Raw genomic sequence first — 27,380 nt, forward strand, 5'->3', positions numbered from 1 at the left:
ATCACAGTAAGAATGATCACTAAAAACAAAAAATGATAAAATAGAAAACAACAGTAGATTTAATATGAAGGTTATTTATCTAACAATAGAAGACCAACAATAACCCTGATCTAGAAAGAAATGAATAGGGAAGGAATATAAATAATTCCTTTTAAATAGCTACTATGCATGATTTTAATGTATTTGGAAATTTAAAGAGAGTAGATTTTTTTTTTTAAATCCAAGTTCACAAAAAAAAAAAAAAAATCCAAGTTCACGAAGATATAGACTACCTGAATAAATCAATGATTGTAGAAGGACATAAAAAGTGCCCCTTCAAAGAAAAGCTGAGAGAAACTTGCCAGTTTATTTTCAAGGCTAAATAAAATTATGATTTAAGAAAGTTCAACAAGGGGCGCCTGGGTGGCTCAGTGGGTTAAGCCGCTGCCTTCAGCTCAGGTCATGATCTCAGAGTCCTGGGATCGAGTCCCGCATCGGGCTCTCTGCTCAGCAGAGAGCCTGCTTCCCTCTCTCTCTCTCTCTGCCTGCCTCTCCATCTACTTGTGATTTCTCTCTGTCAAATAAATAAATAAAAATCTTTAAAAAAAAAAAAAAAAAGTTCAACAAGGGTGGCTCCCAAGAAACAAACTGTAGATGATTATCATTGGTGAGAATAAATACAAATAAAATCCCTGCTAATTGAATCCAGTCTTTTCAAAGTTAGAAGCTCATTCTAAATGGAATATCTAGAATTTCACCTGTTCTGGGTCAATTATGTCATCAATTTTTATATCACTCCAGATGACTATAATGGGGGAAAGAGCCCTGATCCAATCCCAGTGATCTCTGGATCAGAGTTTGTGAACGAATCTGGGGAATCTTCAGAAGCATGCCCTCCGCCCAGGCAGTGTCTAGGGCAGCGGGCCTGTTGTGTCCTGAAGCCATCCATCTTCTCAGTCATCCTGAGTGTTCACAAGGCACCTGTATTTTCTACATGTGTCACTGCCTAAACAGGGTTAGAAAGTAGTAGTCTATGTGTCATTTTTAAGTGGTTTCAGAGTTAAAACACATGCACAGGATAAATATTTTAAAGTTACGATTTGGTACACAGACATAAGTCAGACTCCACACCACTGATGCCCCTTCCCACTCTCTCTGTGTAACTTATCACTATATCAAGTTCTTGTATATACTTCCTGATTTTTATGTTTGCCTATGTGTAGACATGCACATAACACTCTTTTTTTCTTCATAACACTCCTTTTATAAGATTTTTACATAAATGGTAGCAACTTTCCATACTTGCTATTTTTTCTTATCCATACACCTGAAATTGATATCAATACATATATAGTATTGATCATATCAATGCTATTGATATGATCATATCAATATTGATCATATCAATATATATATAGTTGCCTTATTCTTCCTTACCAGCTGCATAGTGTATGTATTCCATAATTTATCCTGTCAATTTAGTTTTTTTTCATTATTCTTTGCTTTCAAACAATCCTATAATAAATATCCTTGCACACGAATTATTTTGTATATGTGTGATATCTCTTTAAGATAAATTCCTAAAGGTGGAAGCACTAGATCAAAATGTATACATAGTTTTGATACTGCCTGTTCACACAGAATCTTATTATATACCCTTCGTGTCCCCCCCCCATCACCAGCTTCAGTAATTATCAGCTAATGGCCAGTCTCGTTTTATCTGTATTCCCACCCACTCCCCACCCTCATGTCAGTTTTGAAATAACACACAGCTACATCATTTCACCCATAAATATTTCAGTATGAATCTCTAAAATATATCACAATTTGAGAAAAGATTTTCACTCCTTTAAAAAAAAAAATAGGGGCACCTGGGTGGCTCAGTGGGTTAAGCCGCTGCCTTCGGCTCAGGTCATGATCTCAGGGTCCTGGGATCGAGTTCCGCATCAGGCTCTCTGCTCAGCAGGGAGCCTGCTTCCTTCTCTCTGCCTGCCTCTCTGCCTACTTGTGATCTCTCTCTCTCTCTGTCAAATAAATAAAATGTTTTTAAAAATAAATAAATAAATAATGAAAAATGATGCAACAGCTTGCTTTATTACTCCACCTAGAAATCCCCCAGACATCTCGGGTTTAATGTCTACAACCAGATTTATAATGCCACTTTCCCTTCCATATAGCTCTAAAAATCCTCTTTTCCTTCCATATTTCTAATATATCTTGTGCAACGATATATTTAAAGTTTAAAAATAGTCTGCCTGATCTCTCAAGCCAGAAACAGGCTGTCGGCTAAGATTTCTTGTACCTTATCTTCCACGTTTAAAATGGTAGCTTTAGATCCAGGTCTGGACTTTGTCACTAGCTAGATGAGGATAGCGGAGCCCCACTAAGCTTCAGTTTGTAGCTCATAGTAGTACACCATGGAGTTATCCTGAACATTTAAATATGAAGGTACACCTAGCAGTGTTTCCAGCACACAGAAAATCTAGAGTCAGAAAGGAAAATTTAACATTATGTTACCACTCAAAATTAGTTAATTGCAGGCATGCCTAAACTGAGTCATTCTTAGTCCCATAATTAAGTTCCTCTAACTGTCCTTCCTCTTGGTGAATGGCCCCCCACTGCCCACCTAGTTCTTCAGGCCAGACACCCAGGGACCATCATTGGCCTTTCTTTCCCTGATAATTCTGAAATCTAGTTTGCTTTTCCACTAGGACATATCTAGAACACACACATCCCTTTTGTGAGTACCAAAAGGAGGTAGTTTAGAATAAGCCCATAGGGCACCTGGGTGGCTCAGTCAGTTAAGCATCCGCCATGAACATGACCAAGAAAAAGATCAAAGTTCTCAGCTCAATATTTTAAGTGTGCTTTGAGTGTTAATGAAGAAGTCTTATTTTTAAAAAATTTTTATTTATTTTAGATTTTTTTTAAAAATTGTCAGAGAGAGAGCGCACGTGCAAGCAAGCACAGGCAGAGTGGCAGGCAGAGGCAGAGGGAGAAGCAGGCTCCGCGCCAAGCAAGGAGCCCAATGTGGGTCTCCATCCCAGGATGCTGGTATCATGACCTGAGCCAAAGGCAGCTGCTTAACCAACTGAGCCACCCAGACGTCCCAAGAAGTCTTATTTTTATTGTATTTACTTACATTTGGCATGACAAGATACCAGTCAATATTCTTATTCTATTTTGGTATATTTAATGATGTGCATAATTTTTCAGGAACAAATTAACTGTGATAAATTAGGAACTCTACCTCTCCATGATAAGACTGTATTTTATGAAATCTAGGCTATTATTTGATAACAACCCAGCACCCCCATTCTTGTGAATTCTTGTGAATATAACAATTCATTTTAGGCAATTAAGTCTGGCAAGGAATTGATCGTCTATTTCCCTAGAGCACTAATACTCCACGCTGCACAATACTTACCACAAATGTTACGTATCAGGCAAGATAACTTTATGGAAGCTTAACTGTATTTAAATCTAACTTTATATTCACAAGACTGAATACACTAATAGGATTAGAAAAAGCCATTGTTAATCAGTATATATTAAACAGGAAAATTTATAAAAGGAATTACAAGCAATGGACCTACAAGCATAACCAAAACCACAGAAGAGCTGCTAAATTGTTGGAAGAATTGTAGGAACAATTCTTCATATAAGAAAGCTCGGGCACTTAAAGAGATTCTTCTGAATCTCATCAAATGGCTTTGAAAATGCAGCAAGAATTGTTTAAATAAAGCTCATAAAAGAAATGATTTTTTGGGGCGCCTGGGTGGCTCAGGTCATGATCTCAGAGTCCTGGGATCAAGTCCCGCATCGGGCTCTCTGCTCAGCGGAGAGCCTGCTTCCCTCTCTCTCTCTCTGCCTGCCTCTCCATCTACTTGTGATTTCTCTCTGTCAAATAAATAAATAAAATCTTTAAAAAAAAAAAAAGAAAAAAAAAGAAATGATTTTTTGAGTGGGGGGAGGGGCAGAAGGAGAGGGAGAGAGAATCCCAAGCACGGAGCACGGAGCCCGATGCAGGGCTCAACCTCAGGACCCCAAGATCGTGACCCAAGTTGAAATCAAGAGTGGGCCACCCAACCGACCCAGCCACTCAGGCATCACAAATAGCTGAATTTTTGAAATAATATATTTTGTTCAAAGATTGGAGCTGCCATTATTTAAAATAGCCAAGATATGGAAGAAACCTATGTGTCCATTGATAGACAAATGGATAAGGAAGATGTGGTACACACACACACACACACACACACACACACACACACACAGAGGCACTCCTATTGTAGGTCTTAAACACGGGCGGGTGGGTCACCTGGGTGGCTCAGTCATTAAGCGGCTGCCTTTGGCTCAGGTCATGATCCCAGGGTCCTGGGATGGAGTCCCACATCCGGCTCCCAGCTTAGCAGGAAGCCTGCTTTTCCCTCTCCCACTGCCCCTGCTTGTGTTCCCTTTCTCCCTGTGTTTCTATCAAATAAATAAATAAAATCTTTAAAAAAAAAAAAAAAGATTGGAGCTGCCACCCTGAATTTTTTTTTTTAAGATTTTATTTATTTGACAGAGAGAAATCACAAGTAGGCAGAGAGGCAGGCAGAGAGAGAGGAGGAAGCAGGCTCCCTGCAGAGCAGAGAGCCCGATGTGGAGCTCGATCCCAGGACCCTGGGATCATGACCCAAGCCAAAGGCAGAGGCTTTAATCCACTGAGCCACCCAGGCACCCCTGCCACCCTGAATTTTAATTGTCACAAGGGACAATACTAAGTAGGTCAACTGAACTCAGTAATGAGATACACATTTCCTACTTGAGAAGTAATTTCGTTTGGCAAATATTTTTAAAGCTGCTATTTAACAAACAAAAGTTTGCATATTTAACTGTTACTCTCGGCATTCTTAATGGATTGCATTGAAAATACAGTGGGAAATAATAGGTTTCAACTTGTGGAACGTATTCAAGGACTCCAAAGGAAATTATTATGACAAGCAAAACAAAAGTCATCACCAGGGCGCCTGGGTGGCTCAGTGGGTTAAGCCACTGCCTTTGGCTCAGGTCATGATCTCAGGGTCCTGGGATCGAGTCCCGCATCGGGCTCTCTGCTCGTCAGGGAGCCTGCTTCCCTCTCTCTCTCTCTCTGCCTGCCTCTCCATCTACTTGTGATTTCTCTCTGTCAAATAAATAAATAAAATCTTTTTTAAAAACAAAACAAAACAAAACAAAAGTCATCACCAGCTTATTGCAATATATTGAAAAGAACATAAAAAGAAAGTGGTTCGAATGAAATAAAATAGCATATATTGTTTAAAATCCTGTTTGTGGGTGCCTGGGTGGCTCACTAGGTTAAAGTGTCTGCCGTGGGCTCAGGTTGTGATCCCAGGGTCCTGGGATGGATCCCTCCAGCCCCCACCACGGAGTTGGGCTCCCTGCTCAGCAGGGAATCTGCTTCTCCCTCTGACCCTCTCCCCTCTCATGCTCTCTCTCTTTCTCTCCTGACAGGATACACAAGATACAAATAACATAAAATTGTTCCCTGGAGAGGAACGCAGTGCATCTTCAGGGGAATAAAACTTCTCTCCCCATTCACACTTACGAATTTTATTTTTTAATTTAATTTAATTTAAATTCAATTAACACATTGTGTATTATTGTTTCAGAGGCAGATTCAGTGATTCGTCAGTTGTATGTAACACCCAGTGCTCATTATATCACGTGCCCTCCTTAATGTCCATCACCCAGTTATGCCATCCCTCCAACCCCCTTCCCTCCAGGAATCCCCAGTTTGTTTCTTTTCTTTTTTTTTTTTTTTTAAGATTTTATTTATTTATCTGACAGAGGTCACAAGTAGACAGGGAGGCAGGCAGAGAGGGAGGGGGAAACAGCCTCCCCACTGAGCAGAGAACCCAATGCGGGGCTCGATCCCAGGAACCTGGGATCATGACCTGAGCTGAAGGCAGAGGCTTTAACCCACTGAGCCACCCAGGCGCCCCCTCAGTTTGTTTCTTATGATTAAGAGTCTCTTAGGGTTTGTCCCCCCCCCTGATTTTGTCCTGTTCTTTTTTCCCCTCTCCCTTCCCCCATGCTGCTTTGTTTTATTTCTCAAATTCCACATATGAGTCAATCATATCATAATTGTCTTTCTCTGAATAACTTATTTCACTTAGCATAATACCCTCTAGTTCCATCCACGTCATTACTAATGGCAAGATCTCATTTTTTGATGTCTTGAGTAATATTCCATTGTGTGTGTGTGTATGTATATATATATATACACATATATATATATATATCACTCGTCTCTACCCATTCATCTGTCGATGACCTTTCCGTAGTTTGGGTATGTGGACATTGCTGCTATAAATATTGGGGTGCAGGTGCCCCTTTGGATCATTACATTTGTATTTTTGGGGGTAAACACCTAGTAGTGCAATTGCTTGATCGTAGGATAGCTTTATTTTTAACTTTTTGAGAAACCTCCATACTGTTTTCCAGAGTAGCTGTACCAGCTTGCATTCCCACCATCATCCTTGCCAACATCTGTTGTTTCCTGACTTCTTAATTTTAGCCATTCTGACTGGGGTGAGGTGGTATCTCATTGTGGTTTTGGTTTGTATTTCCCTGATGCTGGGTGATGATGAGCATTTTTCATGTGTCTGTTGGCCATTTGTATATCTTTTTTGGAGAAATGTCTGCTCATACCTTCTGCCCATTTCCTGACTGTATTATTTGTTCTTTGGGTGTTGAGTTTGATAAATTCTTTATAGATTTTGGATACTAGCCCTTTATCTGATAAAACATTTACAAATATCTTCTCCCATTCTATAGGGTGTCTTTTGGTTTTGTTGACTGTTTCCTTTGCTGTGCAGAAGCTTTTTATCTTGATGAAGTCCGGATAGTTCATTTTTGCCTTTGTTTCCCTTGTCCACCCTTATGACTTTTAAACCATGTAAATTTATGATCTATTCAGAAATTGGGTAAATGAACGTTAGAAGTTTTAAAAATCACATCACAGTGGGGCACCTGAGCACCTCAGGTGCTCTGGCACTGAGCACCTGGGTGGCTCAGTGGTTTAAAGCCTTTGCCTTCAGCTCAGGTCATGATCCCAGGGTCCTAGGATTGAGCCCCGCATCAGGCTCTCTGGTCAGCAGGGAGCCTGCTTCCCTTCCTCTCTCTCTGCCTGCTTCTCTGCCTACTTGTGATCTCTGTCTGTCAAATGAATAAATAATATCTTTTTTAAAAAAAAAATCACATCATAGTGGGCGCCTTGGTGGCTCAGTCAGTTGAACTTCTGGCTCTTAATTTCAGCTCAAGTCATGATCTCAGGGTTGTGAGATCAAGCCCCACGTTGGACTCCATGCTCAGCATGGAGTCTGCTTGACATTCTCTTCCTCTCCCTTCACTCCTTCCCTTGCTTGTACGCTCTCTCTCTCTCAAAATAAATAAAGTCTTTAAAAAAAAATCAAGTCCTTGGGATGCCTGGGTGACTCAGTCAGTTGAGTGTAGACTCTTGATTTTTGACTGATGTCATGATCTTAGAGTCCTGGGGTGGAGGCTGGCATTGGGCTCTGCACTCAAAGGGGAGTAAGCTTGAGAAATCCCTTTCCCCCTGCCCCTCCTCCCTCTATCTCTCTAATAAAGAAATCTTTTAAAAATAAAAATGAGGGGCACCTTGTTGCTCAGTGGGTTAAGCCTCTGCCTTTGGCTCAGGTCATGATCTCAGGGTTCTAGGATCGAGCCCCGCATCAGGCTCTCTGCTCAGCAGGAAGCCTGCTTCCCCCTCTCTCTCTGCCTGCTATTCTGCCTCCTTGTGATTGATATCTCTCTCTCTCTCTCTCAAATAAATAAATAAAATCTTTTAAAAAATAAAAATCGAGCCCTAAAATACAATTGAACAGGATCAATGTGGAAGGTCCAGGAGGAAGGGGCACTTTTTCCAGTCCTGCCACAAGATGGCAGCAGAGTGATACCAAAGATTGGTTCTGGACACTGGAAGGATGGCTAAATCAAGTCTCCCTCCCCACCCACAACAGGCAAATCCAGGTAGGTTCCTGCCCACTTTTGCCCTGAGTTATTGACTGTGGCTGGACCAAACCATCCCCAGATTCCTTCTTTTTTTTTTTAATAAGAATTTTTTTTTTTTTTTTTAGAGAGAGCGCACATAAGTGGGGGGAAGGGCAGAGGGACAGGGAGAGAGACAAGCAGACGCCCTGTTGAGTGAGTTACTTCAAGGCAGGGCTCCATCCCAGGATCCTGAGATCATGACCTGAGCCAAAGTCAGACGCTTAACCCACTGAGCCACCCAGGTACCCTCATCCCCAGGTTCCTGATCCACAAAAACTGTGCGAGATAATAAATGTTGTTTGAAGCAGCTACATTTTGGGGTAATCTGTTAATTGGCAGTAATTAATACACTAGACATCATATGAAAAAATATTTAAGTACGTGGGGTGTGTGTTTTAAGATTTTTATTTTTGGGGGGCAGGCTCCACACTCATGCCGGCCTGCTGCCCCCCGGAAAAAATAATTTATTGTTGTGGGGGGACACCGGCATGGCTCAGTTGGTTAAGTGTCTGGCCTCGGCTCAGGTCATAATCTCAAGGTCCTGGGGTCAAGCCCCATGGTAAGCTCCCCACTCAGCAGAGAGTCTGCGTCTCTCTCTCTCTCTCCCTCTACCCCTCCTCTGGCTCGTGCTCTCTTTCTCTCTCTCTCAAATAAATAATTAAAATCTTTTTTAAAATTATTTTTTTAAAATAATTCTATACCCAGAGTGGAGCTTGAACTCTTAACCCCGAGACCAAGCACAGCATGCTCCACCAACTGAGCCAGCCAGGCTCCCATAAGTATGTGTTTGTAAAATATACTTTTTTTTTTTAACACAACCACCACCAAAGCCATATCACATATAAACATTTCAAATTATTTATATAAGGAAAATATTTAGGTATTTGGGGGAAGTATCTGGGGGAAGATATGGATATCTGCAATTTACTCTGAAACATCAAAAAAGATATAGATTGGTAGAGGTATAGATGGTTAGTTATATGATAAAGCAAATATAGAAAAATGTTTATGGTAAAATAAAATCTAGGTGTTAGGTCTAAGATGGCTTCACCTTCTCTGTATCTTTGAAATTTCTTTGTACTAAAACGTTGAGGGAAAAGTCCATCATTTAAAAAAAGAAAAAAGTCCATCATTGTTCAAGTTTCCAATGGTCTCAAAAATGTCACAATTTTTTCTTTGACTGTTCATATCAAGGTCCAAATAAGGTCTACATATTGACATTAGTTAGTCTAGAAGTTGCATGGTTTTAAACCACAGTATTTTGTTGCCTTGTTGTTACAATGATAAAGGCTTCTAGCTAGCTAATACAGGACAGCATAGCTCATATCCCCAGCTAGCTCTTTATCCATAGAGTTTGAGCTCTTCTGTCCTGCAACTTGACAAAGCCATTTCTAAAGGAGATCTGCGCAAGGGCAGCAGCAGCTGCTTAATTCAGGCTTCCTGACTCCAGGTCAGCGTCACAGGGAGATGTGCTCTAACCTCATCCCTGCAAGGCCTACTTCAGAGCCACCCGATTTCCAAGATCAGCTTTTAGATGTTTAATCATTCCCAGATTGCTAGCCTGGAACCGAGGTGTGTTGGGAGCCTGATGCGGGGCTCGATCCCAGGACTCTGAGATCATGACCTGAGCAGAAGGCAGATGCTTAACGGACTGAGCCACTCAGGTACCCCCTCCCTGATATAAGCTCTTGGCTGCCTGTTCTGTCTCCCTGGGGCCTGGGACCTGTGCTAGGGCACAGACAGGGTCAAGGTCCAAAACACCTCTGTTGTCTATGACTTCTCAGGGCAAGGCAGGGTCCCAGCTCCCTATTCTTCAACCCATGCCATGGCACATTCAGCAGGTAACAGGGCAGGAAAGAATGTTTTGCTCCCCTCTGATCCCTGACTCTTCTTGGCACCCCAGGCACCAAACTCATGGGAAGGGCAGATGCCTGGTTCGACTTCTCCACCTCCGGCCAGAACACAAGGAGCTGGTACAGTTGGCCAGTGCAGTGAGGGGAACCCGACAGCCAGTGCAGTCTAGATGACACATGCCATCATTAGGCACATTTGCGGGCAGACACGAAGTTGCAGGACAGATGCCCCAGATGCCTGTCTGTGCTCACACCAGAAGTATCCATTGCCCCAGGGAGCACAGCGTTAAATAGCAAATTCAAAACACTATGACAGGTTGAGAGAGATCACAGAAAAAAGGGAAAAAACTTTGTTTTAGTACTCTTAATGGCACTTTTTTCCTGCTGTTTCATGAAGGGCTGCCGCATTTTCATTTTGCACTATCCCCACAAATTAGGTACTTAGAACTAAGACAAGCCCTGAGGTCCTCCTTTATTAAACGTGTGGGAGGGGCGCCTGGGTGGCTCAGTGGGTTAGGCCTCTGCCTTCGGCTCAGGTCATCATCCCAGAGTCCTGGGATCGAGTGTCGCATCGGGCTCTCTACTCAGCAGGGAGCCTGCTTCCTCCTCTCTCTCTCTCTCTCTGCTTGCTTGTGACCTCTCTCTGTCAAATAAATAAATAAAATCTTAAAAAAAAAAACAAACGTGTGGGAGTGAGCAAATGAGAGAACATTTGGGTTACATTTTCTTCAACAAATATTTACCAAATCCATCTGTGTGCCAGATGCTGGGGATGCAATGGAGTCTAGGTCAACAACAAATGGATAAATAGAAAAGCTACACTGTTCTCCAGGGTGACAAACAGCCCAGAGGTGGGTAAGACAGGAAGCAGCCCAGACAGTTGCTATGCAGCGGAGAATCATTTTGTATGCATGTTTAACAAATGCGGAGTCAAATATGGATTCATAATAAACCAAGAGATCATGCACAAAAAAAAAAAAAAAAAAGGAAAGAAAGAAAAAGAAAAAAGAAAAAAAAAAACCCAAACAAGGAAAATTGTGCTGCTCTCCATTCTACTCAAGGGGTGAAAAGCAAATGCTCCCGAGTCAGTATGAAATACGGGCATAATCCACTACTTCCTTAGTTCCCATGTCTCACCTGGATAAGTGTGCATTGAGGGTTTTTTTCATACAACACGGTCCCTGAATCCGAACTTAACATCGATCATTAGCCAAAGCCACAGCAATCTGTTTCAACATGGGAGGAAAAAGGACTATGCTCGACATTACAAAAGATGAAAAGAAAAAAGTATCTTACCTTCCAATGTGATGTCATCTTAAGGTTCATTCTTTCTTTCTTTTTAAAGATTCTTTTTTTATATATATATTAAAGATTTTATTTGTTTATTTGACAGACAGAGATCACAAGTAGGCAGAGAGGCAGGTAGAGAGAGAGGAGGAAGCAGGCTCCCTGCTGAGTAGAGAGCCCGATGCGGGGCTAGATCCCAGGACCCCGAGATCATGACCTGAGCCGAAGGCAGAGGCTTTAACCCACTGAGCCACCCAGGCGCCCCTCTTTTTAAAGATTCTTTATTTGACAGGAGCACCTGGGTGGCTCAGTGCGTTAAAGCCTCTGCCTTCGGCTCAGGTCATGATCCCAGGGTCTTGGGATCGAGCCCTGGATCAAGCTCTCTGCTTGGCAGGGAGCCTGCTTCCTCCTCTCTCTCTCTGCCTGCTTCTCTGCCTCCTTGTGATCTCTGGATGTCAAATAAATAAATAAAATATTTTTTAAAAAAGATTTTATTTATTTGAGAGTGAGAGAGAGCATGAGAGACGAGAAGGTCAGAGGGAGAAGCAGACTCCCTGCAGAGCTGGGAGCCCGATGCGGGACTCGATCCCCAGACTCCAGGATCATGATCTGAGCTGAAGGCAGTCATTTAACCAACTGAGCCACCCAGGTGCCCCTTAAAACAAGTTTTGTGACAGAATTTGAGGAGTGATTAATATACGCTGTGATGGATACAATGACTCTTGGGACTGTGGTTCTTCTCATTCTGGGGAAAAGTAAAACTCCTTCCCTGAACAGGAATAGGTAAAAATACAGAGTTATTGTTATTTTAAGAGAGCTCAACTGTGTTTAGATGGGTGCCTAAGGAAGCTGAGCTGGCTAAGAGGTAGACTGTCAGTTATCTATTGTATCTCTGAGCCCTTTGCTTGAGTTGTCCTGACCTTGAGCCTCTCTCTCTATCCTCATAGAGTCCAGTTTTAGCAAGAATCTTGCTAAGTCAGTTTAACCAGAACCTCCTGAAACCCCACATCTGATCATCCTTCACACCTGACCAAATTCTTCATTCCCCCAACGCCCCAAGATAATATTTGGTCACCCTGACCAGCCTTCAGAAAGAATTCTGTTAGGTCTATTTAGCAAAGAATTACCCTACCCTTTTTGTAATTTTCCATCCACTGCCACCCACTTTGGCTCTAAATCCCACTTTTCCTTGTATTCAGAGTTGAGCCCAATCTCTCTCCCCAACTGCCAAAAAAATATCCCTTGCAGTAGTCCCTATATTATAATTGTCCTGAACAATGTCTGCCTTCGCATTTTAATAAGTGTCAGAATAATTTTTTAGTTAGCAGTAGCCAAGTCAGCCTTGCTAAGGGGATGTCCGTGTACATTAGCCATTTTGGCCAAAAGCAGTAGTACATTAGCCATTCTGACACGAACAGGATTGAAAAATGTTTGTCTGTGGAGACCTTCCCCTTTTGCTACTCTTGTAAACTCTGTGACTCCAGCCCTGTGGGCAAGCCCAGGCTAGCCGCCACTCCCCATTGCTCCAGCTGAGACCAAGCCAATCACTAGACATGAGTTATATATATATATATATATATATATATATATATATATATATATATATAAAACACTTGGTATATACCAAAGTGAGGTATATACTTAAAACTAAGTTAATATATATATCAAGTTAAATATATATATATCAAGTTTGATATATATCAAATTTGATATATATCAAATATATATATTTGATATAAATATCAATATATATATCAAGATATATATATCAAGTGTTTTTATGCTTAGTTAATATATATATATGTCTCATGTCTAGTGATTATATATATATATCTCTCTCTCAAGTGTTTTTATGCTTAGTTAAGATTTCTTTTACTATGGAAAATTTCAAGCAGAAAAGCAGAAAGGACCCATCACCTGCTTCAACAATGATCACCATTATAGTGTTTTTCATGTAGTTGCCCCATTAAGCTCCTTTTTCCCCTTTATTGAAGTATTTTAAAGCAAATTCCAACATCATATTTCATATTTACGTATGTATCTCTAACAGATAAGGACTTAAAAAAATGAAAAACCTGATGACCGACAATTTATAAATTGAATCTTGGATTCAAGGTACAAATATGATACCTTTTACTCCCAAATACTTTACTCCCAAATACTTCAGCTTTTCCCAACTTTCCCAAATACTTGTATTTCCTAAAAACAAGGACACCCTGTTACATAACCACTGCACAATCATCAAAATCAGGAAATTAATATTAACACGACATTATTATCTAATTTACAGAATTTTTTTTTTAAAGATTTTATTTATTTATCAGAGAAAGGGGGGGGGGGAGAGCCAGCACAGGCAGACAGAATGGCAGGCAGAGGCAGAGGGAGAAGCAGGCTCCCTGCTGAGCAAGGAGCCCGATGCGGGACTCGATCCCAGGACGCTGGGATCATGACCTGAGCCGAAGGCTGCTGCTTCACCAACTGAGCCACCCAGGCGATTGAATCTTGGATTCAATCTTGGGTTCATTTCTCTTTTATTTGTGGGACAGTGGGTGAATTTAAAAAAAATTCTGTGGGGACGCCTGGGTGGCTCAGTTGGTTAAGCAGCTGCCTTGGGAAAAGCTGAAGTATTTGGGAGTAAAGTATTTGGGAGTAAAAGGTATCATATTTGTACCTTATTACCTTAAGACAGTTAAGAAATACATTATTTATCTATATTCATATCTGTTTAATCCTGATGTGCTGCCAGGGTTAAGTATGGCTGCCCTAGTGGTTTTAGTCATGACTGTGGCATAGTCTAAAAGGGTTTAACAATCTCTTTTAAAGAGGGCTTTTATAGCAATTAAACTCCCTTAACACTTTCAAACCATGCTTGTAAATTTGATACGTTAGACATTTCCATTTAAAAGCTACAGTAGGTTGGGGCGCCTGGGTGTCTCAGTGGGTTAAGGCCTCTGCCTTTGGCTCAGGTCATGATCCCAGGGTCCTGGGATCGAGCCCCACATCGAGCCCCACATCGGGCTCTCTGATCCGTGGGGAGCCTGCTTCCTCCTCTCTCTCTGCCTTGCCTCTCGCCTACTTGTGATCTCTCTCTGTCAAATAAGTAAATAAAATCTTTTAAAAAATCTTTAAAAAAATAAAAGCTACAGTAGGCTAATTTAGCAGATGAATCTTTGCTCAATGCTTAATACTTTTTTAAAGATTTTATTTATTTATTTAAGATTTTTTTTATTTATTTTTCAAATTATTTATTTATTTATTTATTTATTTGACAGAGAGAGAGAGATCACAAGCAGGCAGAGGCAGGTAGAGAGAGAGGGTGAAGCAGGCTCCCCGTGGAGCAGAGAGCCCAATGCAAACCTCTATCCCAGGACCCTGAGATCATGACCCGAGGGGAGGCAGAGGCTTAACCCACTGAGCCACCCAAGTGCCCCAAGATCTTATTTTATATATATGTTAAAAAGAAAAATCACAGGCCCAAGATAGGGTCACTTGTGCCAAGGCACCCCTTCAGTAAACCAAGACTTAATACTTAACCTAACCATAGTTTCCCCCAGGAACATATGGGGAATTTAACTGGTCAACACTAGGAGGTAATCCCATAAACCCCAACCATCCTCCTTATAGGGAAACCTAACCTAAAACAATGCATTCTTTGCTAATCCCCCCTCCCCAGGCCTTTCAAAACCTTTCCTTTTCTGTAGCTTCAGGGCGCTCCCTAACATTCGCTGGATGACATCCTGCCCATTTATGAATCATTTAATGAAATCTTTCAGATCTTCACATTGACTCAGTTAAATTTGCTTTTTAACAAGCCTGCCGCTCGAAAGCAGTAAAAATAAGAGCTCTCCTTTCTTGCAGTTATTAGCTCAGTTAGGCAGTAAGTTTGCAAGTTATTACCAAGATTATAACTGTTAGCTCGGTTATGCTGTTCTATGAGGTCATTTAATGCTCTCAACACACCTTGGAGGGAGATCCTGACTCAGCCCCCACGTTACAGAGACGGTCACTATCTACAGGCTCGGAGACGCAATCTCAGTCTATGTAGATAGAACAAGTTGGAACCCGTTTATCTGCTCCCTCACTCGCTCTCCAATGCCAACTCCGGTAAGGAGAAATCTGAGAGATCCCGGGAAAGGAACTGCACTTGCCCCAGACGGGTATCTCCGAAGAAACAAGCCAAAAATGTATTCCCTGGTTCCGTTTTCCTTTCCACTTGGACCAGCAGAAATTCCGAGTAACAGATGGATGCTTCGTGCCTTTTGGAGTGGGGGCGGGACTGGGGTGTCCCCTCCGCGCGCCTATTACACGAACCCGAATCTGGCAGCGGGATTCACCCGGCTTTCCCCACACCCCACCCGCCAGCGCAGACCTGAGACAGGGCGGTCACGCGGCACGCCGGGGGCGTGGCCTGGGATTCCCCGGGGAGGGGAGGGCGTTGTGTGTCCTTGGGCCGAGAGGGGAGGTGACTCCGGCCGAAGAGGAGGACGCAGAATGAGGGCCCTGCGGGTGAGGGCCCCCCGAGGGCCGGGCTGGGAAACCCAACCGGAAGCCCTCGCCCCAATACGAGACTCTAAACATCCCGGGATCCGGGGACTTGGAACGTGAGCCCCCCTCAGGGCTCCGGACCCCCTTCTAAACAGCCTGGGACCCTCAACCCCCGCCTCCTATAACCCAGGGATTCTGAGACAGCCTAGGACCCCTAACATGGCCCAATGCCCTGGTTTGAGCTTCTTCCCTTCATCCAGGGCCCCTTTTAACACCTCGGGACCTAGGCGGTGGGAACTTAACACCGCTTCTCGCCCCCCACCCCCACCCCGGACTTCTTAGGCAGTATGGTAACCCCGCTAGGCACCCAGACCCAGGACAGATCATTCCCGGGACTTGGGCCTCTCCCGTTAATCTAGGAAACCCTCCCCACCAAAAAAGCAAAACCCCGCCATCTTGGGACTTGAACCGGCAGATCAAGTGTCCCTTCTGGGTCTGCTTTTCTTCCAGGACCCCCTAGACAATCGGGAAACCTCCAAGCCAGACTCTCTAGGCGCGAATCCCTTTTTCTGGGCCTTTCTGGACAGAACCCCTTCCCTTCCTCATACTGACAGTTCGATTCTTGCCTTTGAGACACACGCAAGGAAGAGGGCCATCCCGGTGTCAGGCCTCAGCGTGCCCGTCCCCTCGCCCCCCAGCCAGACCCTTTGGGGACACCCTTTCAGGTGTCTCCGATTCCCTCCCCGCCAGGTCTCCCAGGCGCTGGTTCGCTCTTTCAGCTCAACTACCCGGAACCGATTCCAGAACCGAGTGGCTGAGAAACAGAAACTCTTCCAGGTAGGCGGAGCAGGGGCGGGGCGGGGTGGGGGGAAGAACCCAGACCTCAGGCTCTGTCCTGGAGTGGAGTAGGGGGAAACGGCAAACACTCCACAGAGCAACCTGTACCCCTTTCTCATCTGACGCTTCCAATACCCAGGCGGACAATGACCTCCCGGTGCACTTGAAGGGCGGGGGAACCGACAACATCCTGTACCGAGTGACCATGGGGCTCTGTGTAGGGGGTGAGTGCCGGGCCACCGCCGCCTGAGCTGCTGGGGGAGGAGGAGGGGCTCAGCTGGAGTGAGCTTGCTGAGTTTGGGGAGAGGGCTAGTGGCTGGGCAGGGGCTTAGGGAGGGGATTGGGTTCTGGGCTGGCCAGGTTGGGGGGCACGGTCCAGGAGTCCACAATAGCATGTAGGGAGGGAGGGAGCACCTAGGGCTTGGGCTTCTGTCCCAGGAGGGGCTTTGGGGTCCAGGCAGGAATTGTGGAGGAAGTTGGCAGCCAGGTCTGGAGCAAGGCTAGGGAATTCTCCACCTGAAGGGCAGTTTGGGAAGGGAGGTGGGATCCAGACTGGTGACTGAGGAGCCTGCAGAGGGGCTTAAAAGCAGAGATGTGGTCCAGGGAGGCAATTAGGATCTCACGCTGTGTCCCCTTACTCCCTCCCTAGGCACCATCTATAGCCTGTACTTCCTTGGCTGGGCCTCCTTCCCTCACCAGAAGTGAGACCAAGAAACTTGCAGAACCTGAACAAGCATCAATAAATGTGCTGGCTTCTTGGGGAACCCAGCCCAGCTGTGGCCTCTGTTTGTTGGTGTTCCCGACCTCCCCCCCAGCCCATCCTCCCATCAGCAAGGAATCACGACACAATGACAGCCCCATGCCCCAGCCCTGAGTCCCTCCTGCTAGAGGATTACTACTGCTACACAAGGCTCCTTGAACGATGTGGTTGCCTCTCAGCCCTCCTGAGGAGCTAGGGACCCAAAACAGTACCCCTGGGCTGTCTCTTAGGGCCTAGGGATCTGGGATCATGCCCTTGAATTTGAGAGGGGTTCTATTCTGGGAAGGCAGCCCCTCTCCTGTGGAGGCCTGAGGGTGGAGAGGAAGGTACTGCGCATGGTCCATGACACAACAGAGGCAGGGGCAAGTGAGGACTCAGGAGCAAGAGGGAGCAAGCATGGCCTTGGGGAACAGAGTAAGGCCGGGGGTGGGGTCGGTGGGACAAGGGTGGCACTGAGACCTCCCAAGAGCCTGGCTCTTGCAGCAGCAGCAGAGATTGCCCAGGCTTCTGGGTCCCAGTCTCAGCCTCCACAGGATCTGCAGGGGATCTCATCAAGAACAAGACGGCAGCTCAACTAGAATCCAGTATGAGAAAAAGGACTAGCTAGGAAACATGCAGATCCAGGCCTGAGGACAGACATGGAGACCCTCTAGAACCTAGACTTCACTCTGCCCCTGAAAGAGACAGAACCAGCCCTCGACGCTCAGAACAGGAGGCAGATCTCAGAGAGAGCAGCAATCGGGATGCTTTTATTTCCTCCTGGACCTGGAAGGCTGAGAGCAGAGTGCAGATGAAGGCACGGGGGCGCCCGGGCCTGTTCCGGCCTAGAGTTTGGCTGCCAGGGTGGTGACTCTGAGCAGGTGTGCCAGAGTGTATAGAGTGACCCTCCCGGAACCAAGAGAATGGCCCCTAGGGTATGGAAGCAACATAAGGGTTGGGTTTGGCACAGGTGCGTAAGAGACGGTATGGAGTGGATATGGGATGGCTGTGTCAGGGATGGGGTGATCCTCAGGGCAGGGTGTGATAGAGAGTCTCAGAGCCATGGGTAACTCGGGGCATGGCACGTTGGGGCATGTTGGGCCCTGGCCGTTGACTGAAAAGCCGAGTGCCAAGGGCTGGGGGAACCAAAAGACCTGCGGGTCAGCAGGATCCATGAAGATGAGACTGCAGCCTGGCTCAGCCCTGGGAGAGACGGAGGAATCCGAGGTGACTCCCATAGCGAGGCGATAAGGGGACAAGTCTGGGGTTCCCGTTCAGGAATACATCGTCAGCTGCAGCCACTGGGGAGAGGAAGGCACAGGGTGAGAACAGGGAACCAAAGAACAGCAGACACCTTTCTCTGCTCTCCCCCAAAGGTTGTTGGCAAAATGGGAGGGAGGGAGCCCAGGCTCCAAGCTGGTACAAGCAGCTGAGGGGAGAGTCCCCTGCTGGGCACCCACATCCCAGAACGGGAGATCTTACCTCCTGGATGTTCACCTGAATTTGTCCAGTGCCATCCTTGTCAAGAGATTTGAAGGCCCCTAGAAAAGTAAAGGGTTGGGGGATTTGGCTTTTAGGATAAAAATATACAGGGGCACCTGGCTGGCTTGGTCTGTAGGGCATGTGACTCTGGATCTCAGTATTGTAAGTTTGAGCCCCATGTCAGGTGTGGAAATTACTTAAAAATAAAATCTAAAAAAAAAAAAAAGATAAAAATATACTAATATACGGTATGATGATCGTAACGGCTAGCACTTGGGCCACCTGTCATGTTCAGCTGGTATAGCATACGACTCTTGATCTCCAGGTCATGCATGAGTTCAAGCCCCACATTACATACAAAGTTTACTTAATTTAATTAAAAAATATATGTACATGGTAAAATAGGGGCACCTGGGTGGCTCAACAGGTTAAGCATCTACCTTTGGTTCAGGTTGTGATCCCAGGGTCCTGGGATCAAGCCCCACATTGGACTCCCCGCTCAGCAGGGAGCCTGCTTCTCCCTCTCCCCGCCCGCTCCCTCTCTCCCTCTCTCGAATAAGTAAAATCTTTTAAAAAATAATAAAATAATGGCTAGCACTTTATTGAGTTCTTACTCTGTGCCAAGCACTGTATAAATTGCTTTCCCAGGTATTATTAACCCATGTAATCGAATTCTGTGAGTTAAGTGTCATTGTAAAACAAGGCACAGAGAAGTGAAGTGATGTGCCCCAGGAGTATCAGGATTGAGCCCTTGAGCGCCCCCCCCCCCCACCCAGTAATGGCCTCCTTATACTCCCCTGTGCCACACCTCTGCCCAAGCCCCAGCCTCCCACAGACCTCTCAGGGCCAAGCCCTCCAGCTCCAGCCCAAACAGGCTACTGGAAGGAAGCTCTGCAGGCTGCACTTTCTGCTCCCAGTCTGGTGTAGTCCCCACTCCTGTCCTGAACCCTGCCTCCGCGTTCCCCACCCAAAGCCAAACCTAGGCAAACCGAGGTCTACACTGTCTTTGCTCCTTCACTAACAACTTGGTTACCACCCTCAGGTGTCTACGCACATGGTGTCCTGGACACTGCACTCTGTGCAGTTCCTGTTGGGCCCCTTGCTGGTGAATCCAGTGGCCATTTCTTGGGCCTTCTCATAGTGACTCTGGGAATCATCTGCCCTTATTGTCCATTCCCCTTTCCCCTCATGTCCCTGACATACCTGCCCCTTTTTCTCTACCCATGGTTTAAATGCTTTGTCCTCTGTGGGCTCTTCCAGAGGCTGAGACATCTTCCTAAAGCCAAACCTGACCCCGTCCCTCCTCTGCCTAGAACCTGCTATGGTTCTCCATTGCCCCCAGGAATGGTCTGAGCACCCCTGAACATGACACTCACAGCCTCGCATGGCCTGACTGTGCCCATTGCTCCTGCTTCCTTTTCTTCAGTTCTCTCAGATCCAAGTTCAAATTCTGACTTTGCAACTTCCTAGCTGAGTGGCTGGGAGCAAGCAGTTTTGCTTCCTTGAAACCTAGGTTCCTCCTCCAGAAAATGGGGACAATAATTCCCACTTCTCAGTGGTCTTAAGGATTCAATGCATTCCTGTTCATAAGAGCCCTCATAATCCAGCCCCTACCAACCCCTCCCAGCCTCTACATCCCCCACCCCTCTCCAGCATTCAGAATTGAGTTCAACAAAAAAACAACAGAAGCACCACCTTCTCTTCCCTTCACTCGGGCTGTTCCCATCAACACTTGTCCTGGCTCTCTCCTTGGGTCACGCCGCCTCATCCCTCGATTCACACCTGTCCTTCTCCCGGAAGCCCTTCTGGACCCTTTAGTCTGCATCAGGTGCCTCCTAGGTTCAGACAGCTCACTGGGCTTTCCTATTCATAAATCGAAACCCACTCAGAGCTGAGCTTCTCCTCCCAGGCCTGATCATAGCCCTGAACTTCCCGTATCCATTCTGAGCAGTCACTGGTGATTTGCTTCTCCTCCAATGGACTGTGAGTGATGTGAGGGCAGGCAAGAACCGGGGCTGTTGATGTCCCTGAAGTTGCTTGCCTCAGGGTGAGGCTCAGAGGAGACCCTGGCCAGAGGTGGAACAAATCCCCGCCCAGGAAGAGACCTGGGGGTGTCACTCACGGAACATCGCATCCAGCCTGACCAGGCAGCTGATGAAGTTGTCAAAATCCATGTTCCCTCCTTCATCCGAGTAGCGTCGGATGATCATGTTGTAGAGATGTTCATTCAGGTGGAACCCTGGGAATGGTTTCCTTTTCTCAGGTGTTGGCGCCACAAGGCCAGACCCACTCCCACCCCTAGGATTCAGGCTCAGACCAGCTCACGGTGGGGGGATGGGGCTGCCTTACCAATCCCACCCCCGTCAGACCATTTCGCTGCCAGCCATACCTGCTGCCTCAAAGGCCCCTGGGAGTTCACTGCTGCAGATGGTACCTGAACGGTCAACGTCAAACTGTTTGTAGATGGCCTGTGGGGACAGGGAGGGAAGGATTCAACTGAACATCGCGGGGCGTGGCGTCTTCTTGGCTTGAGGGGCTTTGAGTTTGAGGTCGCCACACACCTGCCACTTTTTAATGTTGTTCCATAAGTACTTGAATTCTTGGAAGCCCAATTTGCCGGTGGTGTCACTCTGGTGGAAGGGTGTTAAGAATAGCGTGATGACTGTACCCAGGCGCACACACTCTACGCACCGTGATCATGACCGAGCAGGGGAACCTGGGCTAAAACCCCAGCTCCTATCCCACCTGTCAGGTCACGCTGGATACAGTTTTAACTTTTTTTTTTTTTTAAAGATTTTATTTATTTATCAGAGAGAGAGAGGGGAGAGAGCGAGCACAGGCAGACAGAATGGCAGGCAGAGGCAGAGGGAGAAGCAGGCTCCCTGCTGAGCAAGGAGCCCGATGTGGGACTCGATCCCAGGACGCTGGGATCATGACCTGAGCCGAAGGCAGCTGCTTCACCAACTGAGCCACCCAGGCGTCCCTGACTTTTCTTTTTATCCATAGAGAGTTTAGTTCCTATTTCATTTTGGGGGCTCCTGACTGGCCCAGTTGGAATTGCATATGACTCTTGATCTCAGGGTCATGAGCTTGAGCCCCATATTGGGTATAGAGATTACTATATAAATATTTTATTTTTCAGTAAAATAAAATTAAAAATAAGTTAATAAGCATAACCATAATCATGGGGAATTACATTGAGCTTCTCTATAAATTCCTCACTTGAAAATAGTAACTAGCTCATTTACCAAATTCTTTTTAAAGTTCCAGCATTTTTGTGTTTTTATGCATTATGTTATTTTTTTTTAAGATTTTATTTATTTGACAGACAGAGATCACAAGTAGGCAGAGAGTCAGGCAGAGAAAGAGGAAGGAAAGCAGGCTCCCTGCTGAGCAGAGCCCCCCAATGCGGGGCTCCATCCCAGGACCCTGAGATCATGACCTGAGCTGAAGGCAGAGGCTTCAACCCACTGAGTCACCTAGGCACCCCTATCCATTATTTTAAAAGATTTAATTTGAGGGGGCACCTGGGTGGCTCAGTGGATGGAGACGGCCTTCAGCTCAGGTCATGATCTTAGGGTCCTGGGATGGAGCCCCGCCCGCCTCAGGCTCTCGGCTCAGCGGGGAGCCTGCTTCCCTCTCTCTGCCTGCTGCTGTCTACTTGTGAACTAACTCTCTCTCTGTCAAATAAATAAATAAACAAATCTTTAAAAAAAATTTTTACTTGAGAGAGGGAGAGAGAGAGAGAGGGAGCAGGGGGAGGGGCAGAGGAAGAGGGAGCAGCAGACTCCCTGCTGAGCAGGGAACCCAATGCCACTACTGTGGGGCTCTATCCTGGGACTCCAGGATCATGACCTGAGCCAAAGACAGACGCTTAACTAACTAAGCCACCCAGGTGCCCCATCATTTAAAAAATTCTTTTTTTCCCTTAATTTTTACTTATTTATTTGAGAGGGAGAGAACAGGACAGACATACAGACATACATGACCCGAGGGGGAGAGGGAGCAGCAGACTCCCCGCTGAGCAGGGAGCCCAATGTGAGACTTGATTCCAGGATCCTAAGATCATGACCTGGGCCAAAAGCAGTCGATTCACCGACTGAGCCATCTAGGCACCCCTATAAAATTCTTAATAGCAATTCAATTTCATGAATGTCAGGACATGTGAGAAACAAGGCTATCTAGAAAATCAGGCGAGGACAGTACACACCTGCTGGGTTTGTGATACAAGCAGAATGACACAGGGGTTAATATTTCATAAACTCTCAATAATAATGATGGCCAAGACTTATCAAGTTACCTAGTACATGTCAGGTAGTGCTAAGCTTCTTAGGAACGTCACTTTTCTCACTGAATCCTTAAAACACCAGCCTCACCAGTATTATTTCCCAGTGACAGAGAAGAAACCGATTCAGAGATGAAAATCTACCTAGGATCATAGCAGCAGCTAGTGCATACAGACCACTTACTGTGCTATGCACTGCGCTAAACCCTTCACATATGGCTCCAATTCAGTTTAACCCTTATCACTCATTTAATTTTATAGACCAGGAAATTGAGGCAAGAGGCTCAAAGACCTTGCTAAGCAGCATAGCCAAGCTCGTAGAACTCAGTGCGACACGTGTGATCACATGACAATACACGTGTGTCTACATTTTCCCTATGTGCGAAGCATGCATGTATTCAAGATAAGCTGATGATTAGCCCATGTGCAAATATGCATGTGTGTTCCTGTGAACATACCTTCACGTATCTTCACCTATATGGTGTGCCCTTGTATATATGTGCATTATATGGCCACACCTACAGCAGTTATAAGGTTGGGTTCTTGGGACGCCTGGCTGGCTCAGTCAGTAGAGCATGTGACTCTTTATCTCTCGGTCATCAGTTCAAGCCCCATGTTGGGTAGCACTTACTTAAAAAAAAAAGAAAGAAAATAAGCTTAGGCTCTCAAGCCTAAAAGACCTGAATCCAAATTCTTATCCTGCCACTTCCTCTTTTTGTATACCTTTAGACAAATGATTGCCTCTCTCTGAGTCTCAGTTTTATCACCTACAAAATGGACTATAACAATTCTGCTGGTTTGGGACGCCTGGGTGGCTCAGAGGGTTAAGCATCTGCCTTCGGTGCAGGTCATGATCCTAGGGTCCTGGGATCGAGTCCCACATCAGGCTCCTTGCTTGCCAAGGAGACTACTTCTCCCTATACTTGCCCCCTACTTGTGCTCTCTCTCTGACGAATAAATAAAATCTTCAAAAAAAAAAAATCTGCCTGTTTAACATGATGTCTGTGAAGTGCCAGCTGTGACAGCTGATGTTTATTGCCACAAGCCTGGGTGTGTGTTCTGATATATGCATGTCCACTTTTGTGGGTATGCAAGCTATATCCTGGCTGTCCCAAGCGTGCTCTCACAAAACTCCTTCTTCACCCAGGGCTCCAGTCAGACTGCCCCAAAGGATACATCCATCACGGCCACCATGCTGCGACACGTATCAATGCCAAAGCCATCAGTTTTCAGATCAGGGTCTGTGGGAGACAGGTTGAAAGTCAGAGGTCAGAGGTCACAGCTACCCTAGCGCCCATGACTCTAAGCCCACCCTATGTGTTGAGCCCAATGACTCACGTCGGGTTACGACCTTGTTGAGAATGTTCATGAGTTCTGTGGCGCTGACCTCCATGTCCTGTGGAGAAGAGTTAGGGATGGGAAGAGTGTCACAAGGGAGAGTGGGGATTCTTTGGGGGTTGCCACTGCTGAGTGTATGTGCAAGGGCAGCCCACAGGAAGGCAAGGAAGAGTTAGGACAAGGATGGGGGCCCAGGATTACTTACATCTCCAGCCAGCTGGGCAAAGAGCCTCCGGAACTGACGGACCTCCTCACTCTCATTGGCTTCAATGTTGGAGTAATGGGTGCGTGGAGGCTGCAGAGGGAGAAGATCTCAGGGTAAGTGGAGGAGGGGTGTCCTGGCCAGGACAGCACTAGGTGGGAAAGTCAGAGAGGACTAGGTGGCTGGGTGATCAAAGGAATGAGAGATGGTCCAGGGAACATGACTAAGTTTGGGGACATGGCAAGGGAGAGACTTAATGAGAGGAATTTCTTAAGAGGGACAAAGGGACAATGATGGGTGCTAGAAAAGGCCTTGGAGTGAGAAGCAGGGTCTCTGATTATTGAGGATAGCTTACCGGAGGCTCCGGGTTGTACTGTGCAGCTGCCTCACTGAGGGGAGACAAGTAAGGGAGTAATTAGCACCAGTGGGCTGGCCTCCAAAGACAGCATCAGCCCTTGAAACCCAACGGTGCAAACCCCAGCCCACCACCTCCCTACCTCTCCCTCTGCTTGACTTATCTGTCCTTGTCCTCACCTGTCCCTATCTTTGCTGCCCTGGTTACACCTGGCAGGAAACTCAGAGCCCTGCCCCCACAGTAGGCCCCACTCCGGCCAGGGCACACTTGCCCAATGGCAGATTCCTCAACAGATTCAGCCCCTTTGACAGCTCGCTTCAAAGAAGCTCTGACCCAGCTTCCTGGGGCTCCACTCTCCTCAGATTCCCTCTGTCCAGGAACATACTTCATTCTATGGGTTTCTAAAAGTCTGTGTCTTCCCAACATCCCACCCCAGTTCCATGAGTTCCCACCCCTTTGAAGGGGGGCCATGGTAAATTGGGCCCCTAACGACATCTACAAGTCCACATCTACCAGATCGTATTTCCATTTTAACCCAGACAGTTCCCAGCCAGACCTAGCCCCTTCAACATCATTTCCCCTATGCCATTAGACCTCGGCCTCTTCTGGGTCCACCCCCTCAATGACCAACTTCGACCGCCACGCGGCCGTGCCGATAAGCCAAGTCTTGCCCCCATGAAGAGACCCCAAGCCTCATTAGCTCCGCCCCCTAACGTTCGTCTCCCGGGTAGCAGGAAGCAGGCCTCGCCCAGCCCCATTAAGTTCCACCTCTCCCAGCCGCGCCCCATCAGATCTTTCCCTCAACAGTCAGACTCCGCCCATGTCAAGCCCCGCCTCCTGAGCGGCCATTAGCCTCCTTAAGGTCCGCCCCCTCGAAGCAGATCCCGCAGCCCAGGCCCAGCCCAGCCTAATTAAGACTGCAGGTGTCGCCAGGTTACCTCAATCTAAATTGGTGGGACATGCTCCTCCGCCAGGCCCCTCCCCTCTTCGGCCCCGCCTTACCTGATGGCACTAATGACCCCGCCCAGAATGCGCATGGCAGTTCCGCCACCGCCTCCTCCGACGCCACCGCCGCCGCCGCCGCCGCCGCCACCGCCTCCTCCACCACCTCCGGCTCCGCTGATCAGACCTCCGATCACGTTCCCCAGGCCCCCGCCCAGGCCCCCGCCTCCTCCGCCACCGCCTCCCTTCAAGAACGAGTTAACCAGGAACATGGCTGCAAATTAAGATTCCTAAGGGGGGGAAAAAAAGGGGTCACAAGTCCGCATCGCCACTGAACTCGCTCCCTCCACGCAAAAATACGCATTTCTGGCAGCTGGACTTGGGGGAGTAATATGAGGCCTCCGGGCGGGGACCTATTCCCCGGCTGGAGCTTGAAAGTCCATTTGGAATGGGGTCGGGGCTTCTGGAGGAGGATACTTCTAGGATGGGTGGGAAAGGGACGGAGGCTCGGGTTTGAAATCCTCTCTGTGTCCAAAGGATCTCATGGTCTAACTTAAGTGACCCTGGACTGAGTCTATGCATGGGCATCATAAAGAGTAAGGGTCCCGGTCTGGTGGGGTTCTTAAGATGGGGGGCCCCAAGTTGGTGTAAGGCATCTTTGACGCGTCTGAGCACTCGAATCTGAGACCGAGCCCCAGAACTGAATTTAGGGGTCGTGGGCGGGTCAGGATAAGAGATTCTCCACCTGGAGGCCTGTGGGGCAGGGTTTAAGAAATCCCAGCTTGAGGGTTTCGTTACTTCCAGCAGCGGGATTACAATGTCACCGTTGATTCTGTAGGTTCGGATCTTAGATAGTGGGTGCCAATCCCAGGGCCCAGGATAACGGGGTTCCCATTATAATTGGGAGAACGGATCTAAGGATCGTGGTTCTGGAGACTCGAACCTGGCAGACATTTATGGGGTACCTTTCAAATCCATGGGCTCGAATTTTAGATCCCGAGACATAGGGTGGAAGAGTCCCCGGCGCGGGATAAATGGGTGCCAGACAGACTGGGGCTTCAAATCTGAGGTCATGAGTCTGGGGGACCCCTAGACCAGGACTTAAGGGTTTCGTGGGACACGGGGCCCGCAAGGACCGGGATTACGGACTACAGGGATAATCCAGATCGGGCGCTCACCGATCCTCCGGTCGGTCGGTCCGTCGGTCCTGCTCCCGAGCCTCTGCCCGCGTCCGGCTCCGTAGGGCGGGGCCGGTGACTCAGGCGGCCTAGACTCAGTTAGGCACTGCGGAGCGGCCCACCAAGCGTCCGCGGGGTCCTAGAGCCGGCATGAAGTTGCGCCTGCGTGCGCCGGGCCCGCCTCTAGTAACGGGATGCGGCCGCCGCGGCTCCGCCCTGCTCATTTCCTGAACTGTGTGGGTTTCGACCCCGCCCAACCTCCAGCGGCTTGAGGTCTTCCCCGGTTCTTTTCAGCTCAGGTGAATGAATCCAGGAAGAGAGGTTCAGTCGCCGCGCCCGAGATCACCCCCTAGTGTTGCA

General features: G+C 46.9%; 2 protein-coding genes across 3 annotated transcripts; one reads left to right on the forward strand and one right to left on the reverse strand.

The window, feature by feature from the left end:
* The first annotated feature begins 15,567 nt into the window (after nt 1-15,567).
* Nucleotides 15,568-17,272, forward strand: LOC116578998 (cytochrome c oxidase subunit 7A1, mitochondrial). Its single transcript, XM_032323770.1, has 4 exons — nt 15,568-15,683; nt 16,413-16,499; nt 16,639-16,723; nt 17,149-17,272. The coding sequence occupies exons 1-4, from the start codon at nt 15,669-15,671 to the stop codon at nt 17,202-17,204; spliced, it is 243 nt and encodes an 80-aa protein (XP_032179661.1). The 5' UTR covers nt 15,568-15,668; the 3' UTR covers nt 17,205-17,272.
* A 709-nt stretch (nt 17,273-17,981) lies between these two features.
* On the reverse strand, nt 17,982-27,190 carry CAPNS1 (calpain small subunit 1). 2 transcript variants are annotated; one of them, XM_032323748.1, is made up of 11 exons: nt 27,021-27,190; nt 25,903-26,132; nt 24,901-24,934; nt 24,549-24,638; nt 24,344-24,401; nt 24,182-24,246; nt 21,282-21,350; nt 21,110-21,188; nt 20,843-20,959; nt 18,721-18,779; nt 17,982-18,539 (listed from the first exon to the last, which is right to left on the reverse strand). In XM_032323748.1, exons 2-11 carry the CDS (start codon nt 26,112-26,114, stop codon nt 18,513-18,515), a joined length of 810 nt encoding a protein of 269 aa, XP_032179639.1. In that variant the 5' UTR covers nt 26,115-26,132; nt 27,021-27,190; the 3' UTR covers nt 17,982-18,512. The 2 variants fall into 2 exon arrangements, with proteins under 2 accessions (XP_032179639.1, XP_032179640.1); XM_032323749.1 differs by lacking the exons at nt 25,903-26,132; nt 27,021-27,190 and adding an exon at nt 25,495-25,518.
* Nucleotides 27,191-27,380: the final 190 nt, after the last annotated feature.

The sequence above is a fragment of the Mustela erminea genome, chromosome 19 (genome assembly GCF_009829155.1).
Source record: "Mustela erminea isolate mMusErm1 chromosome 19, mMusErm1.Pri, whole genome shotgun sequence".
In the NCBI taxonomy this organism is placed as follows: Eukaryota; Metazoa; Chordata; class Mammalia; order Carnivora; family Mustelidae; genus Mustela; species Mustela erminea.